This window comes from Myzus persicae, unplaced genomic scaffold (assembly GCF_001856785.1).
Source record: "Myzus persicae strain clone G006 unplaced genomic scaffold, MPER_G0061.0, whole genome shotgun sequence".
Lineage (NCBI taxonomy): Eukaryota > Metazoa > Arthropoda > Insecta > Hemiptera > Aphididae > Myzus > Myzus persicae.
This window is the reverse complement of record NW_019101025.1, coordinates 102,422-126,830: the sequence shown is the minus strand read 5'-3', so window position 1 is coordinate 126,830 and position 24,409 is coordinate 102,422. Positions and strand designations below refer to the sequence as shown.

The following is a 24,409-nucleotide window of genomic DNA, read 5'->3' as shown; positions in this document are numbered from 1 at the left end:
CTCATTCATTATTTGTTGTACTTACTTTTCCAGACTTCACTGATATAATAAAACAATCCTTTAATGCGGCAACAGAAGATACTTCTTCGTCAGTAGCACTATTAATAGCACTTTCAGCTGTAATAGAATCCCATAGTTCAGAAACACCATATATTCGTACATTACGACGGCTTAATACAAGAGGAACTTCATTAACAAGTTTCCCAGTACTAGGATCAATACTCTTAATCACATAATTGTTCTATTTAGGAGGAAAAATGTTTAATTATATTAAAGTATTTATGTATTATAAACTTGTAAAATACTTACAGCAGATTGATCAAGGAAACATAATCTATCTTTATCATTAAATACAGGTTTACAAGATGTATCTAATGTTACTGAAGAATCTAGCTGAACTCGTCCTAATTTTTTAAATGTATCTCTATCTAAAAACTCAATTTCTTGATTGCTAGTCTGATTTGAGTAATAAACCCTTAAGTATAACATTTTCTAGAAACAGTGGTCAAATTAAAAAAAATGTACACTAATATAATTAAATTAACATATTCTACTAACTTGATAAAATCCAAGACAAACATCACTAGAATGTAAATTAAGACTTGATGTACGAGCTACACTGACATATGGATGTCCACTAACTGTACCCCCAAAACCAGTACCAATTTTATGAAATCCGTATTCTGAATAAGTATACAAATAATCTCCATCACATGCCATTCCTTTGACATCTGAAAAAAAAAAATTAGAAACAGAACTTTGCATTCTACTAATACTGAAATATAGTTTAATTTTAATAAGTAGTTTCATAAGTACTGCGTAAAAAGTTCAAATGTAATGTTATTATTTCAGATGATTTTGGAACTCCATTGGACATCCAATCAGGAGTTTCATAATCTCCATGTGTAAGAACACGGACACATTTTTGCAAACTGGTTAAAACTTTTGGTAACTAAAAAAAATCATAATAATAAGTTACTGTTTTTATATATGAATATACATTATACATGTCCATGTATACAATTATAAATCCACTTACAATTATTTTTCTAGGGGATGCATTATTTGGGCACATGATTAATGTTGTCAGAGTGTTTAATATTTTACCAGTATCTCCTCTAACTATTACTAAACTTATAAGACAAGAACATGAAACAGCTTTGAAATCATAAGTTCCATTATCATAGTTTCCAGTAGCCATATCCAATAAAAGCTCATATAATGGATCTATACAATTTGTGATACATAATGATTAGAAATATAAAATAATTTACAGTTAAATTTTTTAATTTGTATAAACTTACCTATAACTTCTGATGGTTCATCTTTTAATGCTTCTGGAGATTGATACTGAATGATATCTAACAAGGCCATTAAAGCTTTAGTACATATGTCTGGCGAGGGTACTCTACTTTCTTTAATCAGTTCAAATACACTACGTAAGCCTATGCCTACTACCTAAAAATAAGAACAACATTGAGCTTTAGGATACATTCCTTAAAATATTCTTTAATTAACCTTAGGGATGATAATTTCTGAACACGGAATAGCCTGAACATTGTTTGAAGATTGTAGCACTCGGTTGAGAGTTTTGAGACATATTGGAGCAGATGATGAGTTCCAGTATGCTTCGTCAGATTTTTTAGCATGTCTATCAAACACAGCATATCGAGCGGCCGATAATACTGCAAAGGAAGAGGCATTTCCTGATACGTACATGGTCCACCCTCCATCCTACAAAAATGAAACAAAGCATAATTGCACGATTGAGTACTAAATAACAATAATAATAATAGCAATAGATGATAAACATTGATAGTCTTACCTTATACAGCTTTGATCCTTTTTGAGCTTTCTGACAATTTTTTTTTGCATGTTGTTTCCTAGACAAATAATGGGTAATTGATAACTATGATAATTTACCAAAAGACACACAGCAAAAACGTATTGTTGTGCCCTAGTTGGAGAACTCACTTTGGTAGTTCTTGGGCTTCCTGGAAAAATCGCCTGTACAACTGTTCAATACCGTCCACTTCGGGCAACATAGTGACGGATGGTGGTCAAGACATACTCAGTCCACGGCCAGCAGCCAGTCAATCAGACATATTTATCGTCGGTAAACGTCAACGACTTACGACGGACACCCAGAATTTCATCATTGTAATATCGTATTGATTTATTTTTACCGGGTTCCCTGTTATCGAATTTCAAACTTGTGTTGATAAACAATGGTATGGTTAGTGGTGGGAGAAAATGATAGTGGAGTGACCAATCGATTGTGGCGGATCGATAACCGTACAGCCGCAGACGCCATCTACTAAAAAAGTGATTGCTTTTTCTGTAGTTCTGTTCACCCGTTTGCCACCAAAAGCTCTGGGACCAGAGCTCTGAGAGCTCGTTGCTGAAGAAATATTGATGAAAAATCTGTGTGCCATAATCATAGACATTATGATCTAGTGATTTACCATTTTCAATTGAATGGCTTTAAGAATTGAAACTTTATAACAAGATCTCTCTCTCTCATAAATATAGTTGATTCTGTAACCAAAAAATAAATATAATCAGTTTCAGTTCAAATATTTAAATGTAGAATAGATTCACTAACAATTTTAGCTATTTTGTTGTAATTTAAAAATATTATTATTGAGTACTTGAGGCTTTTATACTTGTGTCAATACATAAACATATTGTGTTATTATTTTTAAAACAAACAATGTTATTTCCAAATGCAATGTTTTAGGCAAAAATTAATTCAACCAACTTATTCATTACTAAATAATAGTAAAAATAAAAACTTTGATAGTAACTTTCAAATGTTTAACCCCCCAAAGTACTAATTAGACTAATTAGAGACAAAATTATAGACATCTCAGAAAACTTACAGGGTTCAAAATCGAAGCATATTTTCTATTATAAAAGATAAAACAAAAAAAAACACATAATTGTAAAGTCAATACATTCATTTCTCCACTAAAAAAATATAGATACAAATTTATCTAATTAAATAATTGACACAATATATTAATATACCTTAATAGCCAATAGGTATCATCATAAATCAAAAGTCAGTATAACTCAGAACTATGTTTTTGATAACATATTATATTATTGTATTTGTATATATATATATATAGGTAACTATTAACTTATACAGTGGTTGAAGAAGTTGAAGTCATTTTACTTCCTAAGTAGGTAGGTATTGGTTTAATTTTGTCACTAAAGGGATATAATTAGGTAACAAGATTATTCAAAAAAAGTCTACCGAATAACCAAAACATATTAATAAAATAATTAGGGTCTACCTAAATATATCTACTCTGTACTCGGTATTCAGTAATAAAATGAATTACATTATGATTTTGCAATGCTATGAAGAACTATAGGTACCTACCCAGATTGATAAATGATAATTGGTATATTCCCTGTAGAGAAATATCAGAATGCACCTACTAGAATAATCTCGAGAAAAATTATTCAAATACTTTATCTAATAGTCAATTATAGGTAGTCATGTTTATTAAGAGACAAGAGTCAAGACTCAAGAGTAGGACTTAACCACTAAACCACGTACCTATGACGTATATTGGTATATTGTAACTCGTGGATTGAACTTATTGCCTAATGCCTATAGCTTTAGGTACCATAATAATGAGACATACGCTTAAATATCATTATTTATTACCCCTTCTACAACTAGCAGAGTGGCGCAGTGGAAGCGTGCTGGGCCCATAACCCAGAGGTCCGTGGATCGAAACCACGCTCTGCTAAACATAATTTTTTGTCCATTTTTTCAAAATATTTCTATTATAACTTGTCCTAAAGTCGTCCACATTTACTTAGCCGAGTTATAAAACGTCTTATATGTAAACATATAATACGCAAATAAATAACCTTGTTAAATAAATTCTCCCTTTAACTGGTTTAGTTTGTCTCGTGGTACTTATTTTTCCAATTTATATTTTTAAAATTGGAATTTCTTGATTTTTTTGAAAATTATTTCTGTTAAAATATATAGGTCCAATATTTCTAAAACATTTGCATTTATACATTTTTGAAAATCATAGAAGCCATTTTCAGCATTTTATATGCATGTGCGATATACGTCATAGCTACGAATATACAGCAAGAGGTACCTACAATACAAAAATAAATAGTAGCTGGTAATGAAATATTATACCTATCTATACTATTAGCGGCTTGTATGAAGGAAATATTTTACTAACGTGGCCCACCGAAAAAGAAAGGTTGGGCATAATCACTGCTATAGTATATAGTCATATAGATTCATATTTAAATGTATCCGGAAACAACGGCAATTCACCGACGAAGACTTAAACTTAGCGTGTGCTATCTTAAGATATTTAGAAAACCAAAAGAGATAGGTTCACTGTAATGAACGGTGTTAAATTTGAATCCACGATATATTAATATCAATTTATCATATTTCATTCGTAATTGTATATGAATACCTAACAATTCTGAGTGGATTCTGATCCCTCGGAGGTCAGCATACCTATTCATCAACTCACTGTATAGGTACCTATTTTATGATAGATATGTTTTTTGATACTTCTATTGAGGTAATTTATTTTAGTTACCTATAGCATTAATTAAAAATAAATAGTATATATAATCAATGACAATACAATTCCGATTAACGGTCAGGCAAGTAAATAAGTAAGTACTTTCTTGTTTGGAGGAAATTAACGTCAATTCATAAATCATTACCAGAAATCCCAATTATTTTTTTTTTTTTTATTAATTATTAGTGGACCCGTGCACTTCGTTGCCCATGACAAATGCCAACTCTCTATGCCAATGAGCAGCTATAAGTGTGACTCTGTAGCTACATTGCAAGTAGGCAATGTGCAAAAATTCGATTTGGTGCATGTTCCGATTAACCAATGACAACCAATAAACAAAAAAAATAACAATATCTACTAATTATTTCTCCTACAACCAATAACAACCATTCATAAACAAAAATGTCTTTCATAAATCTCAAAATAGCCGTTTAAGCAACCCTTCAGATTGGAACATACCGGGTCCAATTGTGAATCTAAATCATTCAGGAACCACTTTAATACACAAAAATGTTCATCAAAATCGGTCCAGCGGTGTAGGAAGGCATAAGAGACATACCATGCCAACATTCATTTTTAAATATACCTATAGATTATTTACTACAATACAGTTTTTGCAGGGGTGATTGTTCTAACCGCTCCCCCCCCTAAATTATATGCTAATTATGGTAGACGGATTTAATTTTTGGCAAAAACATTGCATTTATTATATTCTAATTAATATTTAGTTATTATTATAAAAGTGTATGTTTATATCATATTTATTATTTTCACTGCCTAACTTATGAGTCAATATCACATTACCAGTTACCAGAACAGTGTGAATAGTCTTTAAAAAAGTCACTTCAATAATTGCCACACACATAATAACTAAAGATTGTATACCTACTACTTAGTTAATTATTGCATAATATTAAATTATTAAAGGTGATATGCATGTATAACCTACACAGAATAATAGCAAACAATAGGACTATAGGAGATAAATCTATGTTAATTTGCTATACATAAATAATATTTTAATTCTGACAAATTCAAGCCACTCGCCCACTCATGCAATTGTTCTCTCCTATTGTGTTTCTTTATAAGTTGAGAATATTAAACATTGGTATAGGTATTTTTAAGTAACACAAAAGCTCATTTTTGAAAAACAATGATTATATGATAGTAAATTACTATATTTTGTAAAAACATGACATGGATACATACAAAAAAATAATTTTGAACAGAAATAGCGAAAAATATAAGTATATAGGTTATAATACTTATGTCATATATTTATTATGGTAGATATGGAATAATCAAAATAATTGTTCAAAACATTCTTAAACAGTAGACTTATTGATTTACAATTTAAAACGTAATGACTAATGAAAATGGCGTTCAAATAATTTACAGCTGCTACCAAGGTGGCAATTTACATAAATAATAAAGTTCATAAAACATGTTTATTTTTCTAAGTCTGCAGCCTGCAGAACATTTATATGTTTTTTCATTCTAGGATTGTGTATGACAAACATAACATATAAAAGCCTACAACAGGATTTCTAATTATTTTGTATAGTCACAACTACTTGTGTAAAAATCATTAGATCTTAATTTAAACTGACATATAAACACTCAGGTACAAATCAAATAAACACTCAAAACTCTCACAAAAATAACTTTAAATTTTACAAAATATTAATACGTTCACAGTTATAGAGTCGATACGGATGTATACACGCGACATAGTCAAATTTAAAATATAATACTGATATTTTATTACAACAAAATAATCATGTAATAATAACACGGTGGTTCACAAAATAAACATTACGGTTTTTTCATCTCGTAATTTAGTTATTAAATATGCCGTGAGAAACAAAGAGGATATTAATTTGTAAGCCAATAACTGTTTTTTTTAATGTATATTAATTGAAAAAATATTTAAGAATGTTTGAATATAAATAATTCATCAATCAATCAATACAATTCAGACAATTGTGAAAAAAATGCAATTTATTCATTTTTAGTTTGGCATTTTATACCAACAAATTATTAACGGCCATTCACACTAAAACACACAATTATTTGGTAGGCCTAATAAAAAAAATACAGTATTTATGAAAATGTAAAACACGTCAGACTACAGCTTAACACTACAAAACCATGATAGTTAATCTTAAATTTAAAAAAAAAATATAATATGACATAAATAGGAATTAAATATAATTACCACAGAAATAATTTAAATAAATATAGGCAATAAATAATAAGATTTGGTAAAATTAAAAGGGCCTACAATCTTTCAATTTCTTTGAAAAGTTGTTTTTATGAGAATATAAATTATTTCAATGTCTGATAAATAACTATCACATTCAAAAATATAAAAAAACAATAAAATAATTTAAAATAAAACCAATGCATATATCATATACAAATTTTTTTCAATTATAAAGATCTAATAAAATAAATAAAATTTGTAAAAAGGATCTTCATATAAATTTTCTTTTTGAATACTTTTTAAAATTATGTTTTGCTTTGAATGTCAAAATAAAAATATATAATATATGATTGTTCAAATTCACTCATGTTTAATAAATAGGTAATACAATAATTTATAATGTTAAAGACATTATTCTTTACTAGTTCTAAATAGAAATTTATTAGGTATACATCATTAATTATAGATTTGAAAAATTATTTTAAGCAATGAGTTTGAATGATAATTGTGTAATAATGGGCAAATTTTTGAATCGATAAACATAAAACCTAAATATATAATATTTGTTGTTTAGAAAAAATATTTTAACTAATTATAAAATAATTTTTTTCATTTAATTTTTATAAGCAAAATGGAAATGATTTACTCTATATGAAAAAAAGTAATTATAATATTTAAACTATTTGAATTATGAAATGTAATTTAATGTAAAACAAGTAAGAAAAACTAATTTTACTAGAATATTTATTCTGATTTCGGTAAAAAGTTAATATTGTTAAATAATTTTAATGTCAACGATCAAGAATATAAGCAAAATATTTTACTCGAAATATATAATTAAACAATTTAATTATATGTTAGCAATTACAAAGTTAGCATTTACCTAAGCATATAGATATAATTTGAATATTTCAAAATTATTGGATGTTAGTAGTTCATAACTGTATAATATATATATATATATTAAATGGAAATTTCATAGGTTTGTCAGACAATACAAGCATATTACATAATTATTGTTATGAATTTTTGTTTTAAGTTATATTATTATTATATTAGTATTAAAATTTAAAATAAAATATTATTTTGAAACTATAGAAATTTAATAAATATATATTAACTGTAAAATATTGTAATGTACAAAGAAATAGTTTAAAAAAATGATTTTTTTTTTTAAAAAAAAACCAAATATAAATTCTATATAAAAGGCTCATACTAATGTTGTAAAATGCTAATATATAATTTAATATAGTATTAAAATTATAATAATACTTGATGAATCTAGTACTGATTAGTTGTTGCAATTTTTTTTCTTTCTAAAGATTATGTTATTTTAATCAAGTATTATTAATATTATCATAATTCATAAGTTTTGATTGCTTAAAATATATCATTTTTAATCTATGCCTGTGTCGTTGATGTATTAGTATGAGATAAGACAGGAGTCGAGCAATATGGACAATCTTTTATCGTATCCACACACTGATTACACAACACAAAGTGATTACAAGGTCCCAATGTGACACTCCTATTACGCTCTTCGCATAACATGCATTTGGTAGCAGTTTGTAAGTATAAAACCTAAACCAAACAAAAGTTATTATTTTATTAAATAAAAGAACATAATATGAAGTGTTAGATATAAATATGTAAACATAATGAGTATAGTGTATACATATTTAAGTTTGTTAATACTTGTAATTGAGTTTATTCTTAAGATAAATGTCAAACATTTGATTTTATGTTCATAGGATCATAAACATTTAACATTTACCTTTTCGATTTCTTCTAAATCATTTCTCATTTGACTCTGTAATGACTTTAATACAGATAATGATAAATTTCTAATTTCTGAGACCCTACGTAGTCCGTGAAGATAAGGTGAACCTTGTAATAAATCTACTTCTTGTTGTAATGATTTTGCTTGATTGATAGCCTTACAAAAATTATAGTTAATACCCTAAAATAATTTTTTTACTTAATTATATTCACTTCATCTCTTTGTTGTTCAGCAATTTTTAATTTATTATTTGAATCTTCAGTCTCTCTTTGCCATGCTTCATAAGTGCATCTAACTTGTGACATTCGTTCAGATTCCCAAGACACTAATTTTGATCTACAGTTTAATAATTCTTCTTGCAATCTTTGAACCTTAAAATAACAAAATGTTAGTAAATTCACTTTTTAAGAATATTGTGTGATTATAAACAGTTTATTTCTGTCTTTTACAACTTACATTGTAAGAGAATACATGTATGGATAATAGATTGAAGTTCAATTTATACTTAAATTTAATTTAACAGTTTTATTTTAAATAACATGAAAACCAAAGAAAAAAAACTATTATATTTACATCAATATTATCAAGTTAAAATACTTAAAGTAATTAAATCTTAATATTAAAAAACCATTTTTTTTTAGACCAAAGTATTATCATGGTAATATAATATTACAACTTTATCAAATAAATGTTCTCCTTGTAAAATGTGTTTAATTATTTCTGATCAATTACTCATTCAAAAACAATACGTTATATCCGAAAAATGTCTGATAATAGTCAACATAAACATTCAAACATATGTATATTAAAATATAGAACTAAATGAAAAATGATGTGGGACATTCAACACACACAAATACTTATACTAATAGGTTAATACAACAAAAAATATCATTACTTCATTTGAATTTGAAGGACTAATTGGAAATGTGTTTGCGGTCCCCGGAGAACCAATACCAAACAAACCAGTTGAGCCATAATTGTTGCCAGTGACAATATTTAAATGGCCTAAACCATCTTGTTGGTTATACCTAGATTTTTGTATCATATTATTTTGCATATGTTTTAATGGAGAAGCTATTGTTGGTGAAAAATGACCAATACTATTATGGCGTGTAAGAGGAATATTAACTGGAGCTGAACTTCCTAAAATATCTAGAAAATACATATATAAGAAAAAAATTATACAAATTATAAAAGTTAGAAAACATATAATAAATTAAAATTACCAGAGGCTTGTAAACTTGATGATAAAGGATTATTTAATATTGGAGATTCATTTTCTCGATCAACAGAGAAATTTAAATTATCTTCCATGACTAAATCATCTAAATTGCCTAAAATAATAAATAATGCATTTGTGAACATTTAATTATTAAAATATGTTTCAATCAAATAAAAATTAAAAACAAACCATTCATTGTAGTTGTTGGCTGATAAGAAGAAAAATGATTCATATATGATGAATTACTATTACCATTAGATACAACAGGTCCAAATATAGAACTATGTCTTCTTTGTGGTTCAACATTAGGTAACAATGATTGAGAATCAAATGAATTTAAAAGCTAAAAAGTATAAAATATATAGTAAGTTACATGAAATAATAAAAATAAATAATTACAGCTTGTATGGTATCTTCATGAGCTATTTGAAATTGTTGTACGTTAAATTCAGATCTAGACAAATGGGCACCAGGAGCTTTATTAGGAGAGCCAATACTTGAAGTGCATTCTGAAAGATCCCCACTTCCATTCTATAAACATAACACATCGTTCAAATATGAGCGAGTGTTTAAAATTCAAAAATTACTAACCGATGAACTATCTTTGTCATTATCTATTTTTTTTACCGGAGATCTTAAACATTCGGTCCCTATTGAAGGCACAGCATTAGATAATATATCCGCTAAATCTGTTGAAGAATCTAATCCAGCAGCTGATTCACGAGCAATAATCATTTCCTCTGAATATTAAAGTTAATTATTACATTAAGTCAATTTATTTTAACGATTGTCATACTGAAATACGTACGATCAACATGTGCAAAAGCGCAAAACACTCCACGAGGACAATACCCAGCTTGTTGTACATCATTACACTTTGTAGACTTATATATTTCTGGATGAAATTGTTGTTCAGTTCTAGTATGACAATACGCACAAGAGTCACCACTTTCGCAATTACTTGGTTCCCCCCATTCATCTCCGTGTTTTACACTAGGACAAGGAGTAGACCTAAAATGTTTAAGTTAATTTATTAGTTAAATTTTCTAACAATGAATATTTATTAAAATAATAAAAACATGCCTGTACTTGTATTTTCTTGGATTTCTTCTCTTATCTCTGCTATTATGATATTGAGGACATGCATATCCTTGTCGACAAAGTCGAGGAGGACGTTGACATTGGTCAGTTTTATAATTTGATAAAACAAAATTAGTATCTATGAAGTAAAAATATATTTATTAATACAGAATGTGTACATAAATAATTGAGATAAAACTGTATACAAATCCTACCCTGCCATTTAGGATCTTCATTCATTAAATTTTTTTCTTTATCTAATACATTTGGTCCATCTAAATCTACATTATTATCATCATCATTTTCAGTTACCTATTAAAAGTTATAGGATTCATTATTAAAAATACTAAGCACTTCATTGAATTAAATACCTTTTGTTCGTTAATATCATATACAGGTGGTCTTAAATCATGATTCCCATGTGCAAAAGCACAATGTGGCCCATTTTTTGTGCAAAATCCCCTACTGTCAGTATCATGAACACACATGCATGTCTTATAATATCTCAAATGGTAACGTCTTTCTGTATCACCAGCTGTTCGGTGTAAATATTGGCACCTTTTATTTAGTTAATAATGTCAAAATATTACAAATATAAAAATTATCTATGAATAAAATTGAAAGATCTGATAATTGGGTGAGCTATTTTGAAAGTGCTACATGGAACATGTGTGTTAAATACAGGCAGGATACACAGCCGGGGTCTAGTTATGTCTCATTCTTCGTTCACTCAAGCATAGTTCAACGATAATGAGTAAAAGAAAATCTCATATATTTAAATATATGTAGATTAACAAAAAATTAAAACAAGATACGTTAAGTTGGTAAAATTTTCACGTTTAAGTAGGAGATAAACTTGCACTTAATTTAAAGATAAAACATTTTAAACATGTAACAAGTAACACAGTACAACACTAATTAGGATCATTTAACATAATTTATAAATGCTAATCAATAACATCAATTGATCATGCACCTTGTTATTCAATACACTAACTTAGTCAACGATACAATATGAAACTGTTTGTTTTTTTTACTTTGTCCGTGTCTCTTTTAAGTATTGTTTCGTACGCAAGTGAAAGTTTAACAAAAAAATGTTTGTTTTTTAAAGCCTAATTTGTTCAATACGGGGAGACAGAGAAGTATACATAAATGTGTTAAGCTTAAATTTGATACTATAATTAAATACTGTTAAATTAAAAAAGAAATTACTAATATTTAGAGGATTAAATCATAATTTCAAAAAAAGTATTAATCAAGTGTTGTCATTACTTTGATTATTTTACATTTGTTTATCTCAATTTTATACAAAAATGTAATATTTATACTTTTAATGAACCCTTTAATGAACAATTAACTTTTAAATATATTACAAAAAGTAAAAGAACTAGCAATAACCATTAATTTATTGTGTTTACACTTAATATCTACAATTTAAATAGGTATTATGAAAAATGAATAAATAGATTTTTGTTATAAGATGTAATTATTTATATTATTATTATGGGAATTATAGAAATAGGTTTAGAAAAAGTAAAGAAGGAAATCAATTTGTAGGTAAACATCACATAAATTGTTTAGTACTATCTTATATACAATTTTAGTGACATACCTATGAAATAAACTGCATATTTATTTATTAATTAACAACAATCAGCAATTACATAGTTGGTAATAAACATGTAGGTTTGTAGATTGTATAATAAATTAAATAGTACCTACTGAGTAAGTAAATTTTAAAAGTTATGTATGATAAATATTTATTTTGATTCAAACATAGAAGTTCATCAATTAATGACTTAATATTTTCAAAATTGAAGAAAAAAAGAATTAGATATTTTTGTGAGGAGGAACTTCTAACACATTCCTTTGCGATTGTACATGAAAAATGGATGTTTTTAAAACACACATGTTTTAAATTTTAAAAATGCACATTCAATATCAATAATAAGTACGTTAAAAAGGGAAATACATATTAACATGCAATAGGTCATTGCTTACTCGTCTCCTTTAGTACAAACTCCAGTGGTCTCATCATATTGTGTACAATAATCATCTGCACTATAGTTAAATGTACCATCTCTTTTTCTTACTGGTCTACGTCGCCGCTGATTCATAAAATGCCAATTGAAACAAGTATAGGGTCTATGTTGTGTGCATTTATGTTGTAAAAATAATGGGCACTGCTCAACACGAAACTCTTTTAAATATCTATAATAATACAAAAATGTCTAATGATATTCGACAATACTATTTACTAAATTTGTATTATAATATGTGCAACAACTAATGAATGGCTAAATAATTAACAAAAAATAATGCACAAAATCACGTCTTACGAATAATGATTTGGTTTCTCCATTTGGGCAGGAATCTTAGATTCTGACGGCATTTTGTTACACTTGGTTTGCAACCTCAGATATTTTTTAAAATTATGATTTTACTTGATGGCCCGCATCAACAGCGGTTCAATAATACAATTTCGGCAATTTCGAAATGGTTCTCGTTTCATTCATGATGCAAAAAAATAAATAGTACCTAAACTCTAAAGGCTAAGGCAGAATGTTTTTTTTTTTGACGACTTATGTTATTGTTTTACACTTTCCAAAATATTGATCACATGACTAAACCACGGTAGCATATGTGGACACAGTGTAGCCAACAAAAAATGTTATCTCTTGCATTGCCGTTTCAACACTGTCTGATAACGATGGCATTGATAAAGTAATCACCTTTCAAAAATTCCCCCTTTCGCTTTTCCTTTCTAAAAACTGAAACACCAATACACCATTAGATTGCTATTCAATTACGTAATACATAAGCACTTAGTTGGCCTTACTCGCCTTAGTAATGCCATTCACCAACGAATGTCATTAAAACAGACTAATGGTAAGTACAATAGATATTATTGTATGTAAATTTGTTTATAACAACTAGTATAATTCATGTTTCAGGCACAATAATGGTCTAGAATTTGCTATTCATACATTTAGTCTTGGTAAATCTATTGCAGTGACAATAATTTATCCACTTAATTTTCATCCAACTATTAATTGATCATGGACAGAAGCAACCGCAAGACAATTCGTGTAGGTTCACGTAAAAGTGAATTAGCATTAATCCAAACCAAGTTCGTTATTGACCAGTTAAAAGAATTACATCCAGAAATAGAATTTGAAATAGTCTCCATGACCACAATGGGTGACCGAGTTCTAGACAAACCTTTACCAAAAATCGGAGAGAAAAGTTTGTTCACCAAGGATCTTGAAGTTGCTCTACTTAGCGGTACTGTTGATTTCATCGTACATTCATTGAAGGATTTACCAACTGTGATGGAAATCGGAACAACAATTGGTGCTGTTTTAAAACGAGATGATCCAAGAGATGCTCTTGTACTTCGAGAGGATTGTAAAAAATATCAACTGGACTCATTACCTTCAAAGAGTTTCATTGGTAAGTAATTGAATAAATGTTTGTAATTTTGAAATACGTACAATATGTTATGATGCTTATTTACAGTATACACACATTATGCCTAATAGTAAATATAATGAATTCAACATAATTTACTTAAAATTATTTAATATTTCAAAAAAAAAATAATAAGTTATAGGTTGCATTTCATGTAGGCTGAAAAGCCATATTGGTTTTACTACCCATGATGTTTTTTTTTTTGCAAACATCTATATTCTATTAAGTTTTCAATATTGCTCCAAAAATGTCATATACTATACTTAATTTATTGGAAAATCAATGCTTAATAAATATGCTAAGAATATATTATCATCTTTTCTGTAAATTAGTTCCTATAGGTTTCTTTAATATTCGTTACTAAAAAGTATGGAGGTAATCATTTTAAATAAATTATACTGTTTGTTTATATTGGCATACATTATATTAGTCTGTGTGTTAATATATACACTTATAATTTGTTTTATCAATAGGTAGTAGGTACTAATTTGAATATTAATTATGTAGGTACTTAGAGAAGGTACTTTTATATTTTTATGTACCTAACATTTAATGAATATACAATTTTATGATCCATTTAAATTATCATTGTTTGTAATTGTTTGTATGATAAGACTTATGAATATCCCAAACTAAATTAAATGACTTAATTTAATTTGTTTAGTAATTATTGTGATGTTTGTAATAAAGTACCTATGTCAAATTCAGTTGTTCAAATATTATACTTAATAATTTAACTTTTAGAGCAACAAAAATTGTATTAATGTTTAAAGTGTACACTAGATATTTGATTAAAAAAATGAATGTAAATTATATATACAGGTTGATGCACTGAACATGCTCAATGTTCAACCACATTTTTTCCTTTATTAACAAATTCTTGAAATATTTGTTTGTATTACTTAAGCAAAATAAATTTTTATTTCTCAAATAGGAATCCCTTTTTTCTACTCTAAACTACAAAGTAAAGCGGATATTTTTTCTAAAAATATTGATGCACATAATTCAAAATTTGAATGTGTAATTTCTCAGTTATTACTTATTGAAATGTATGGCTTTACACCCACATTTTTCAAACCCATAATTGTAGACCTTTTATCCCCAAAATACAATTTAGTTTAAAAACTTATCATTCAAACTTTGATTTTGATGTCAACATTTTCAGAGATAGATGTTTGTAATGTTTGTATCTCCATAGATTAATCCTTAAGTAGTACAAAACATTTTAAGATTTTTATGTCTATTTTTTTAATTTTATGGTCTTTAGGTATACTTAAACATTTCCAAAAATTAAATTTTTAATAGCTCCATTATTGAAGAAATGAGTTAGAGAGCATGCTTTCTGAATCTCCCTGTATACCCAACCTGTAATCAATTTAGATACGTTTTTCTGTTAATAATATATTTAATTGTATTCTGATGACTAATCACAGTCAAAAGTATTTAAATTGTGGATCATAGGCCAACAAATAATTTATCGCAATTTTTTCTTATCATTGTCAGAGCAAGTAAATTGCATTTTAGAATGTTGTAAAAATAAGATTTTTTAGCACAGAGGTTTTAAATTTTGTTTTGCTTATCAATTTATGCCTTATACATATTACGTGCGTATGTCAGTTGTGTTTGTGTACCAGTAATGACTAATAGCTAAACTTTTAAAAATAGTAAATCTGTCAAATATTATGGTCATTCTTTTCTTATAGGTACAACTATACAATATTATATATTTAAGTAAATTAAAACTATTAAGTGGATGCCACTCCAAAATATGTTTTTCTTACCTATTTAACAGATCACATAAACAATATTTTTAATGTTAGAGTTTATGATTAGTACATGATTATTGATTACAGATTGAAAATGGCTATAATTTAAATGAAAGTCCTCAAAATTATTGTTTGCGCGGAGTTGAATCTTATGATTAATAGGAATCTAAAATCACTTCAGCTGTTTACAATCGTTCAGCATATGGCAGCCAATGTATTGCTGTCACATAAAAAAATCTAACTTAGATGTGATTTATTTAAATTTATAAACAAAACTTAGTTTAATTTCTTATTAGCCAGGGTTGAATTCTGTAGCATTTGTTAGTCACTATGGAATACAAATAAAAATAGCAAAGTAGGAGTTTATTGCTATACATATTTTATTTATCAAGAATTCAATTATAAAACTTTGTATTGCATTTTTCAAGCATTTTAGATTTTTTAGTAGAGTTTTACCCATACGCATTTAAAGTATTAAATGGATTGCATAAATTATTTTGTATTTTTCATAAATCTTGTAATTCAGATGATTTATAAAAAAAAAAACAAAATGATGTGAATAGATATAAAATAAACCCACATATAAATATATAATTGCATTCAAGTTATTATTTTTATTAATTATTGACTATTGTGTATACATTTTTATCGCAAGAAAATAAAGTAAGGTCATATACGGCATACAATTTTTTTTTTGTTTTATTTTATTTATGGTGCACATTTTGTCAGTACTCTTAACACTGTAAAATCCCAGACCTACTGAATAGTATTTAATTTAAAAAATATTTGTTTGGTACCTACCACTAAATAATAAAAATAGCCATGATTAATATTTGAACTTACACCTGTACTTACCTATATTTTATTTATTTTGTAAAATTTGAATGTTATTTTTTAGGTTAAACATAATGCAATTAACATTTATTGTGAAGTCTTAAATCATTAATCTTATTTAAGTGAGCAAATAATAATTAGTCAATCGACTTATTCCACATGGGCGGTGCTCAGACATTTTCTGAAGATGAAAGCATACGTCGTTTAAAATGGATAATGAACATAGTAGAATAGATTGAATAGATGTTGAGCAAGGGACAAAAAGATTGAAAATTCTGGGGGTGTAGCAAGTGACTTATCTTGCCCTCTCCTGGGGACGCTCGTGTTATTTTATATATTTTTATATGTTTGTACAATCTATAATATTTAGTATTTTCCAACTTATAGTTTATTTATGTGACCATTTTAGTGTTGTTGTTTTTAGTATGATAGTTATATGAACTACTTTTTAGTATAACATGAAGAAGGGAGTAATTATCAAATATATTATATTTATGAATACAGGTTCAGATGTTTAAATATTTGACTATTAATTCTACAGAAATAATTCTTGTCTTTACAATTTAATCATGTAAAATATGTTAAAATGCACAAACATTTATTTATTATGTTCAATTACAAAGAAAAATGTACCTTTATAATATACCTACTATTATAAGGAGTTAAAGTGAAATGGTGCTGAAGAACTCAGTCTACCTACTTCTTACTGCACTTTTATCCAGGTATTTCTTCAAAAGAAACAATGGTACACTACTACACTGAGGACTTAAAGTTTTAATTTTGTTTATTTTTTAAGTTTTATCATTTTGGGTACATTAGTTAATTATTAATTATTATAAAACATATTTTTTATTTATTAGTATAAAAAAATATTGATAAATCCTAGCACCCCAGGTGAAATAAAGTAATTTCTCAAAATACTTGAATCGAAATAATAAAACACACTGATTATTGCTCGTTACAATGAGTCCAGTTATCCCACACAAGATTTGGTATTAGATTTTGTTACTGAAAGTACTGGTGCTCATGCACTAACTACAGGAAATACACGTATATGCTGACCAAAGAGGCAGGCGGCTTTATCAAAAAGTTTTTGAGCATCTGGGAAATTGATTTCTCTTTTTTCCACTAATAAATGTATTATGTATAATATACAACTGTAAAAAACTTGGTTTAATTTATACTCAATCCCCCCCCCCCCCCCTTTTCATAATCCTGGCTTCGCGCCTGGTAACACATAAATCCAATCCTTAAGCATGTATACATAATACATATGTATTTTAATCAAGATTACTATGATTTTTTTTTTATAAATGCTTTATATGTTTATATTATGTTTTTAGGAACTAGTTCTTTAAGACGCACAGCTCAGTTGAAAAGAAAATTTCCTAATCTTCAAGTATCCGATGTACGTGGAAATTTAAACACAAGATTGAAGAAATTGGACATTAGTCAATCTACTAACAATAACACAGATACAAATTATAGTGGCATAATTTTAGCATTGGCTGGAATTCAAAGGATGGGATGGGAAAAACGTGTGTCCCAAATAATTGATTCAGATGTTATGCTTTATGCTGTTGGACAAGGAGCTTTGGCAGTCGAGTGTCGTTTAGGAGACGATTATATTTTAGAAATGCTTGAACCATTGCATCACTATGAAACAGTTTTACAAGTAATATATTTGACTTTATTAAAAATTGAAAGATATTTTAGTTCATAATTATCCAGCTGCATAAATACTAGTATTTATTTATGAATATTAATTTGATAGTTTATACCAGAGGCTTGCAAACCTATGGCATACTTGCCAAATTTTCTTGGCAAACAAAAATATTTTGATTTAATTGTTTAGAAACAAAATAATCTATTATTTCTAAAAAATGAAGTCACCAAAATTATAAAAGTTTGGAACTCACTGCCTCCAGACATAACATTTTGTACTTCAAAAAAATATAGCTCATTCCAATTGATCTCAATATTTGCGCCAAAATGCATGATATAGGTAGATAATATGTGAATTTATTTTCCATAGTGAATTTTTTCAAATCAAAAACATTTTTTATTTTTTTTTAAACCCAATACACAAACTGTATTAACAAGACACAATAGGCATATTTGATAAGAGTCACAAGATTGATATGGAAAGTTTGATGAAAGAAGGCACCCATCGATGACACTTTCTATTTATTTATTTTTTTTTTATCTGAAAATTACCTTATCTTAAGAGATCTTGACACCACTTACGCTTCAGACGTCTAGGGGGATTACCGGGTATGGAAGGAGTAGATAAGTTTTTTATGAGTTCATTAGAGTGGTTATTTAATTTAGAATGGAATCTTTTATAAAAGAATTTTGCTTCAACGTTAATTGTTTTAAGTTTGGTGTCAGACGTCAGTATGAAGAATGTGATTAGACACATAGGGTGGGGCGTTCATAATTTTACGGAGAGTGATATTTTGAAATTTTGTATTTTTAGTATGTTAGACTTTTTAGTGTTTCCCCAGAGTTAGAGTCTGTATGTCCATATGGGTTTGAGAGAGAATATTATTGAAAGAAGCTAATACTGCTTACCTATTTCATTTAAACATTAAGACAAACAAAATACATAATGGATATAGAAATAATTTAATAAACTTTTTTAAAAAATTGTTTATAAGTACCTCCTAATTCCTATATGAGCACATATTATTGGCACAGTGACACCTGAATTTTTTTCAAAACCGATCACAAAATGTTGGCACATGTTCTGAAAAAGGCCACTCCTGGTCAGGAACATACACAAAAAAATATTTGTGGGGGGGAGGGTCATTAATAAATTGTAACCGACCAGTTATTATAGTTATTGATGATTGATATAGATAAATTACACAACTATTAATTTTCGGGGGCGTTCGAACCCCCAAAACCCTCCTGTATACGTACCTGCCACTGGTATATACTATGTTTTTCTAGATACCAAAGATACTAATAGTTATTCAGCTTATTTTTTTATATACAATGATATATCATTGAATTTAAATTTAACATGTCTCTATTGCATTGTTGTATTTGTCTTTAGGTTGTTGCTGAAAGAGGTTTCCTTACACGATTGGGTGGAGGATGTAGTGCACCTGTTGGTATAAGGTCTACTGTTTGTTTAACAAAAAATGCTATGTCTTTGGATGGTGCCGTGTGGAGTCTTGATGGTGCAGAAGAATTACAGTGTTCATCTTCTGCAGAGTTGGCAGATAAAAAAGTAATACAGAGCCATATTGATCAGTACAGAGGTGAAGATGGAGAACCACCAAAGAAATGTCCATACAAACAACCTAGACAATTTGTAGGTGTTACACCAGGAAAAATTAGTTATTTAGATTTGGATACAGCATTAAAATTGGGTACAGAGTTAGCAGAGAATTTAATAAGCAAGGGTGCCCTTGATGTAATGAATGCGGCAAAAGATATAATTCATTCTTCCATCAAATAATTGTACATGACCGAACTTATTATGGTTCACTTTCTTCGTTATTCTCTGGGGGTCGTTATGTTTGGTTTTGGTGATTTATGTTAACCCTTGTTATTTATTATTTTGTCCTTTTTTTCTTTGAATGACTACCCCTTGTTGAATTCTTATGCTACTATAATTATTGTTAGTAATATATAAATATTTACAATTAGTTACCGATTATATATATTATTTTGTTGTACCATCCCTGCAAGTCACAGGATAGAAATAAATAACTTGCTCTAGTGGTAAACATACACACTAGTGCAAGGAAATAAATTCTACAATGTTTAATAAAGCAATATCATTTGTAGAAAAACATATGTACATAATTATTTGTTATTTTTAATTATCATCTAAATTAGGAGAAATAAAATTAATTTGGATAGTGATTAAATCGATGAAGAATTATTCAAACTTGTTCATACACAATAATAGATTAGATAAGTGTTATTTAAACTATGACTAAATATGAACGTTAAGAAAATAAGGAGACAAATATATGATTTTTTTTATCAAAAACGATTTTAAATCAAACTTCGCGTATTAAGCCTTTAATGATGCTAAAATACTCTTTACTCCCCCCTCTCCCATTTTCGATTTTAATATTTATAAACGACTTGTTTATTATGTCTTAAAACGATGGTGTAAAAATCGTTTTTTCCGAAACTATTATTTTAGAAGTTTTAGCCGTTTCAATTTTGAGGTAATATTGTAAATAAGTAGGTACTACAACAATTTGTATTTACTCGTGTGCCACTCATCACATAACACTACAGAACACGTAATAATAATATTATTTCCACGAATCACGTAATCATAAAGATTAAATAAAATTCAGTAATTAGGGTAGGTACTAGTCCAATTTAGATACATGTACGTTTCATAAATAGGTTAATGAATAAATAATGTAAAATATAAATATGGTTTATTCCTACATCACAGAACACAATTTTTGGTTCCTCGATATTTATACAAAAAAATTCTCATTTGAATATAAATAAAAGGTGATAAAAAAGTCAAAACTGGTCAAAATATTTTTAAAGTTATACACTTGAAGAAAACTAGCTGAATAAACCGGCTTCGGGGGTGTGCAGTTATTTAAATTGTTTCTAAATTGTTTGATACAGAATATTACTTGCATAAAACGTTCAGAATTTTACCAACTAAATCATGATTTAAATTTTCTTTATACTTACTTGTTTTCACTTTTACCTAAAATTACTCTACAAATCATGTATGTTGATACCATTACATTTAATAATAGAATAGATATAATCAATGATAATAGGTAATATCTCATTAATAATTTAATATTAAAACTAAAAAACTAAATGAAAACTGTAACATAACCTAACATAAATTTGTCAAATACAATTGCAAGACGAAGACAACAAATAATGGTGAGATATATTCATTATGACCTAAATATTTCATATAACAACACAAAATTAATTCTCCCGACTGTAATGTGTATGCTTCTAAGATGTAGACAACCATACGCGTTACACGTTCTTATGACTAAAACAATATAAACAAATGCTGATGTTGAGAAATAATATTTATTAAATCAAAATACACAATTTCATAGCAATTATTGGTTGGCTTGGTCAGTAGGTATAGTTTTGATGATATCTGAATCACCTGGATCGGTGATTGATAACGTAGCAACCCTGAAGTATTTACCACATGCGGTACCTAATTCAATGTTGTTGCCTGAGTATTGGAAAACATCAGTCTTAGACAACATGGCATAGTACTCAATCTCTGATACTCTGAGAAATAAAAAAACAAACAATTTAATATATTTTTTTCAAACATAATGATATAGGTGATTGATTTTACCTGGTTTACCTCTTTTTATATAGGTTTCAACCACCTATATTACTTAAGCATTTAATAACCTAACCAGTAATACAGAGAAAAAAAGAAAATCATGGTCTAACTTGAGACTACTCCATAGGTAAACCCCAAAAATCGGAAATTGAAAATTAAAAACCATAAGAAACGGGGGTTTCCTACTTCTCAGTCTCACCTTAACGGAGATGTGTTGTTAGCAATGATGACCAGCTTAGATTTTCCTTGTCTTAGGGTTTTCAACGATTGCTTCAGGCCAAGGACACATTTTCCAGACTTCATGACAAGAGCCAACTTGGTGTTGATGCTTTCTAAAGCTTTTTTCTAAAAATAATAATTTAAGATCTAATTAACATTTTGGAAACAACAATAGTATAATCTAGGAGAATAAGATTCACTACGCATAATGTAACAAACATAAAAGTGATGGTAGAAATGTACCTCAAAGGATACTTTAATAGACAATATTGGTTACATTAAGTTAATCCGTCATACAATTTTAGATTATTTATGATCAATTACTTATGATTTTAATTGGCCTATTATACCTTATATTATGTGAGAAGTAAACCGTGTCCCAAACGAAAAACACATTCAATTTCGAGAATCCCCAAGATATTGAAAGGCGATAAGTTTGAGAAAACAGTCAATTCTTTCGAGACAAGAGTATAGAGAACAATTTTTTTGTATAGAGGTTATGAAGTTATATTGTATGAATTTTTGTTTTTATTTAACTTTTGATTGGCTGGTTGAATGTGTAATATTTATGTGTACATCAAAATTACAAAATGCACCTATATTAATGATAAGTCTGTATAATAGCGGTACATAATGACTTTTACCCATGTACACAAATAAAATTAATGAAGCCACCTACTGTACAGAATTCAGTTTTAGAAAATCTCGGTTTTTATAACAATACTTCAACGATACATATAAGTGGCCATCTAAAAACTAAAATAAATAGGCAAGGCTTCTAACAAACCTATTTTATTTTAATTGGTTATAAGTACATGCTCCCGAAAAAAGAAAATCGTTTTCAACCACACTAGACACCGGTTAATTATCAAAAATGTATACCTATGGATAAATGACCTACTAAGGACTCTCAAAAAAGTGTTTTCCAAAAACCTAGTCATTCCACACATCCAATTACAAATTATTACCAAAAACAGTACTTAACACGTGGTTTGTTGTATAGTAGCGCAGAACTTATTTACAAGAACACGGTTATTATGTTTTCATGTCTTTTAAAACGTACCTGTTTCTTTCCAGCGGCCATCTTAAACGGTCAGTGTTTAGTAAAAACTAATTTGAGAAAAATAAAAAAATCCGACTGGTAAGCGGCACCGACGGCAAACGTCACGACGTACGGTAAGTGTTACCGAAAAGAGAATGGCGGACGCCGGACGAAAAGGAACCTGGGATGACGTCGACGATTGATGCTTTGACGGTCTCGTGCTCGTCGTTGCCGTGCGCAGCGTGACGGGCGGACGTTGTGTTATCATAACTCATATTAGTGGACCATGGTTGTGGTAATCAAACACTGGTAAAATATACAGTGTGACCAAGTGAAATTAAAGCAAAGTGTTACTTATTAGTAATTGACGCCCGCCAAGTAAGAATTCTCTAGCCACTCAAGTCTCAAGTTGAGTTGATGCTTACAACTCATATCCCTCGTATTTTCAATGCTCTACTCATCATACATTCATACTGTAATATAAATATATTTTATACATTTAAAATTAAATAATAATAACAATAATAATAAAATAACAAATACAAAAGTACTTCAATAGTTTAATCAATGATGAAATCAAACAAAATAATTAAATTATTTGTATGTATTTATTTACCTAGTGGTCCACAACTATTAATTGTAACAATCAAATTCATTATTAAAATACAATAAATTGCCAGCACATAAAATATCAAATATTATTCTAATCAGCAGTAATTCTATGAATGAATAAAAATATAATAAGGACCCAATAATTCTTAGTTAATTATGATTAATGAATATACAACACGCCAACACGGTTTAATATACTATTAGTTATTACTAAAGACCGGATAACTTATTACTATTATTTATATATACTTTAAACAGTGGTATAAAA

At 28.0% G+C, this 24,409-nt stretch overlaps 4 protein-coding genes and 1 non-coding gene across 8 annotated transcripts in view; 2 read left to right on the top strand and 3 right to left on the bottom strand.

The window, feature by feature from the left end:
• The window catches only part of LOC111027394 (E3 ubiquitin-protein ligase MYCBP2), a 273,579-nt gene extending 271,096 nt beyond the window's left edge, over positions 1–2,483 (bottom strand). For both annotated transcript variants that reach the window (XM_022305767.1, XM_022305768.1), the window contains exons 1-9: positions 1,975–2,483; positions 1,826–1,883; positions 1,519–1,734; positions 1,305–1,458; positions 1,040–1,227; positions 817–952; positions 559–731; positions 310–492; positions 26–241 (exon numbers count right to left, since the gene is read on the bottom strand). In XM_022305767.1, the coding sequence (XP_022161459.1) occupies positions 26–241; positions 310–492; positions 559–731; positions 817–952; positions 1,040–1,227; positions 1,305–1,458; positions 1,519–1,734; positions 1,826–1,883; positions 1,975–2,045 (1,395 nt within the window). In that variant the 5' untranslated portion in view covers positions 2,046–2,483. The remainder of the gene's footprint in view (positions 1–25; positions 242–309; positions 493–558; positions 732–816; positions 953–1,039; positions 1,228–1,304; positions 1,459–1,518; positions 1,735–1,825; positions 1,884–1,974) is intronic.
• Positions 2,484–3,695: 1,212 nt separating this feature from the next.
• On the top strand, positions 3,696–3,767 carry Trnam-cau. The gene has a single exon. It is a non-coding gene; the product is annotated as a tRNA-Met (tRNA).
• A 4,414-nt stretch (positions 3,768–8,181) lies between these two features.
• LOC111027405 (RING finger protein unkempt) lies at positions 8,182–13,469 on the bottom strand. Of its 3 annotated transcripts, none has more exons than XM_022305783.1 (14): positions 13,214–13,469; positions 12,876–13,085; positions 11,246–11,432; positions 11,090–11,186; positions 10,878–11,013; positions 10,603–10,805; positions 10,422–10,534; positions 10,194–10,325; positions 9,984–10,137; positions 9,799–9,906; positions 9,468–9,724; positions 8,782–8,940; positions 8,564–8,725; positions 8,182–8,370 (listed from the first exon to the last, which is right to left on the bottom strand). In XM_022305783.1, the coding sequence occupies exons 1-14, from the start codon at positions 13,264–13,266 to the stop codon at positions 8,191–8,193; spliced, it is 2,151 nt and encodes a 716-aa protein (XP_022161475.1). In that variant the 5' UTR covers positions 13,267–13,469; the 3' UTR covers positions 8,182–8,190. The 3 variants fall into 3 exon arrangements, with proteins under 3 accessions (XP_022161475.1, XP_022161474.1, XP_022161473.1); XM_022305782.1 differs by having other exon boundaries at positions 10,386–10,534; positions 10,884–11,013; XM_022305781.1 differs by having other exon boundaries at positions 10,386–10,534; positions 13,214–13,266.
• A 158-nt stretch (positions 13,470–13,627) lies between these two features.
• Positions 13,628–20,751, top strand: LOC111027406 (porphobilinogen deaminase). Its single transcript, XM_022305784.1, has 4 exons — positions 13,628–13,763; positions 13,829–14,327; positions 18,289–18,620; positions 20,007–20,751. The coding sequence occupies exons 2-4, from the start codon at positions 13,934–13,936 to the stop codon at positions 20,412–20,414; spliced, it is 1,134 nt and encodes a 377-aa protein (XP_022161476.1). The 5' UTR covers positions 13,628–13,763; positions 13,829–13,933; the 3' UTR covers positions 20,415–20,751.
• A 1,224-nt stretch (positions 20,752–21,975) lies between these two features.
• On the bottom strand, positions 21,976–23,740 carry LOC111027408 (60S ribosomal protein L30). The gene is made up of 3 exons (XM_022305785.1): positions 23,551–23,740; positions 22,468–22,613; positions 21,976–22,207 (listed from the first exon to the last, which is right to left on the bottom strand). The coding sequence occupies exons 1-3, from the start codon at positions 23,569–23,571 to the stop codon at positions 22,027–22,029; spliced, it is 348 nt and encodes a 115-aa protein (XP_022161477.1). The 5' UTR covers positions 23,572–23,740; the 3' UTR covers positions 21,976–22,026.
• Positions 23,741–24,409: the final 669 nt, after the last annotated feature.